At 66.7% G+C, this 466-nt stretch overlaps 1 protein-coding gene across 1 annotated transcript in view; it reads left to right on the top strand.

Moving 5' to 3' along the window:
* The window catches only part of LOC104989336 (mothers against decapentaplegic homolog 7-like), a 4,346-nt gene that overhangs the window by 2,802 nt on the left and 1,078 nt on the right, over positions 1-466 (top strand). The window contains exon 3 of the mRNA XM_010840969.1: positions 8-465. Within this exon, the coding sequence (XP_010839271.1) occupies positions 8-465 (458 nt within the window). The remainder of the gene's footprint in view (positions 1-7; position 466) is intronic.

Genomic DNA, 466 nt, shown 5'->3' with positions numbered 1-466 from the left:
GGGCTGTCTGCTGCCTGGGCAAGGCGGTGCGAGGTGCCAAAGGTCACAACCATCCCCACCCCCCAGCCGCGGGCGCCGGCGCGGCCGGGGGTGGCGAGGCGGATCTGAAAGCGCTCACGCACTCGGTGCTCAAGAAACTGAAGGAACGGCAGCTGGAGCTGCTGCTCCAGGCCGTGGAGTCCCGCGGCGGTACGCGCACCGCGTGCCTCTTGCTGCCCGGCCGCTTGGACTGCAGGCTGGGCCTGGGGGCGCCTGCCGGCTCGCAGCCGGCGCAGCCGCCCTCCACCTACTCGCTCCCCCTCCTGCTGTGCAAAGTGTTCAGGTGGCCGGATCTCAGGCATTCCTCGGAAGTCAAGAGGCTGTGTTGCTGTGAATCTTACGGGAAGATCAACCCCGAGCTGGTGTGCTGCAACCCCCATCACCTTAGCCGACTCTGCGAACTAGGTAAGAAGTTGATCCACGCCCA

The sequence above is a fragment of the Bison bison genome, unplaced genomic scaffold (assembly GCF_000754665.1).
Source record: "Bison bison bison isolate TAMUID 2011002044 unplaced genomic scaffold, Bison_UMD1.0 scf7180017864153, whole genome shotgun sequence".
Classification (NCBI taxonomy): domain Eukaryota; kingdom Metazoa; phylum Chordata; class Mammalia; order Artiodactyla; family Bovidae; genus Bison; species Bison bison.
This window is presented reverse-complemented; position numbering and strand designations above follow the sequence as displayed.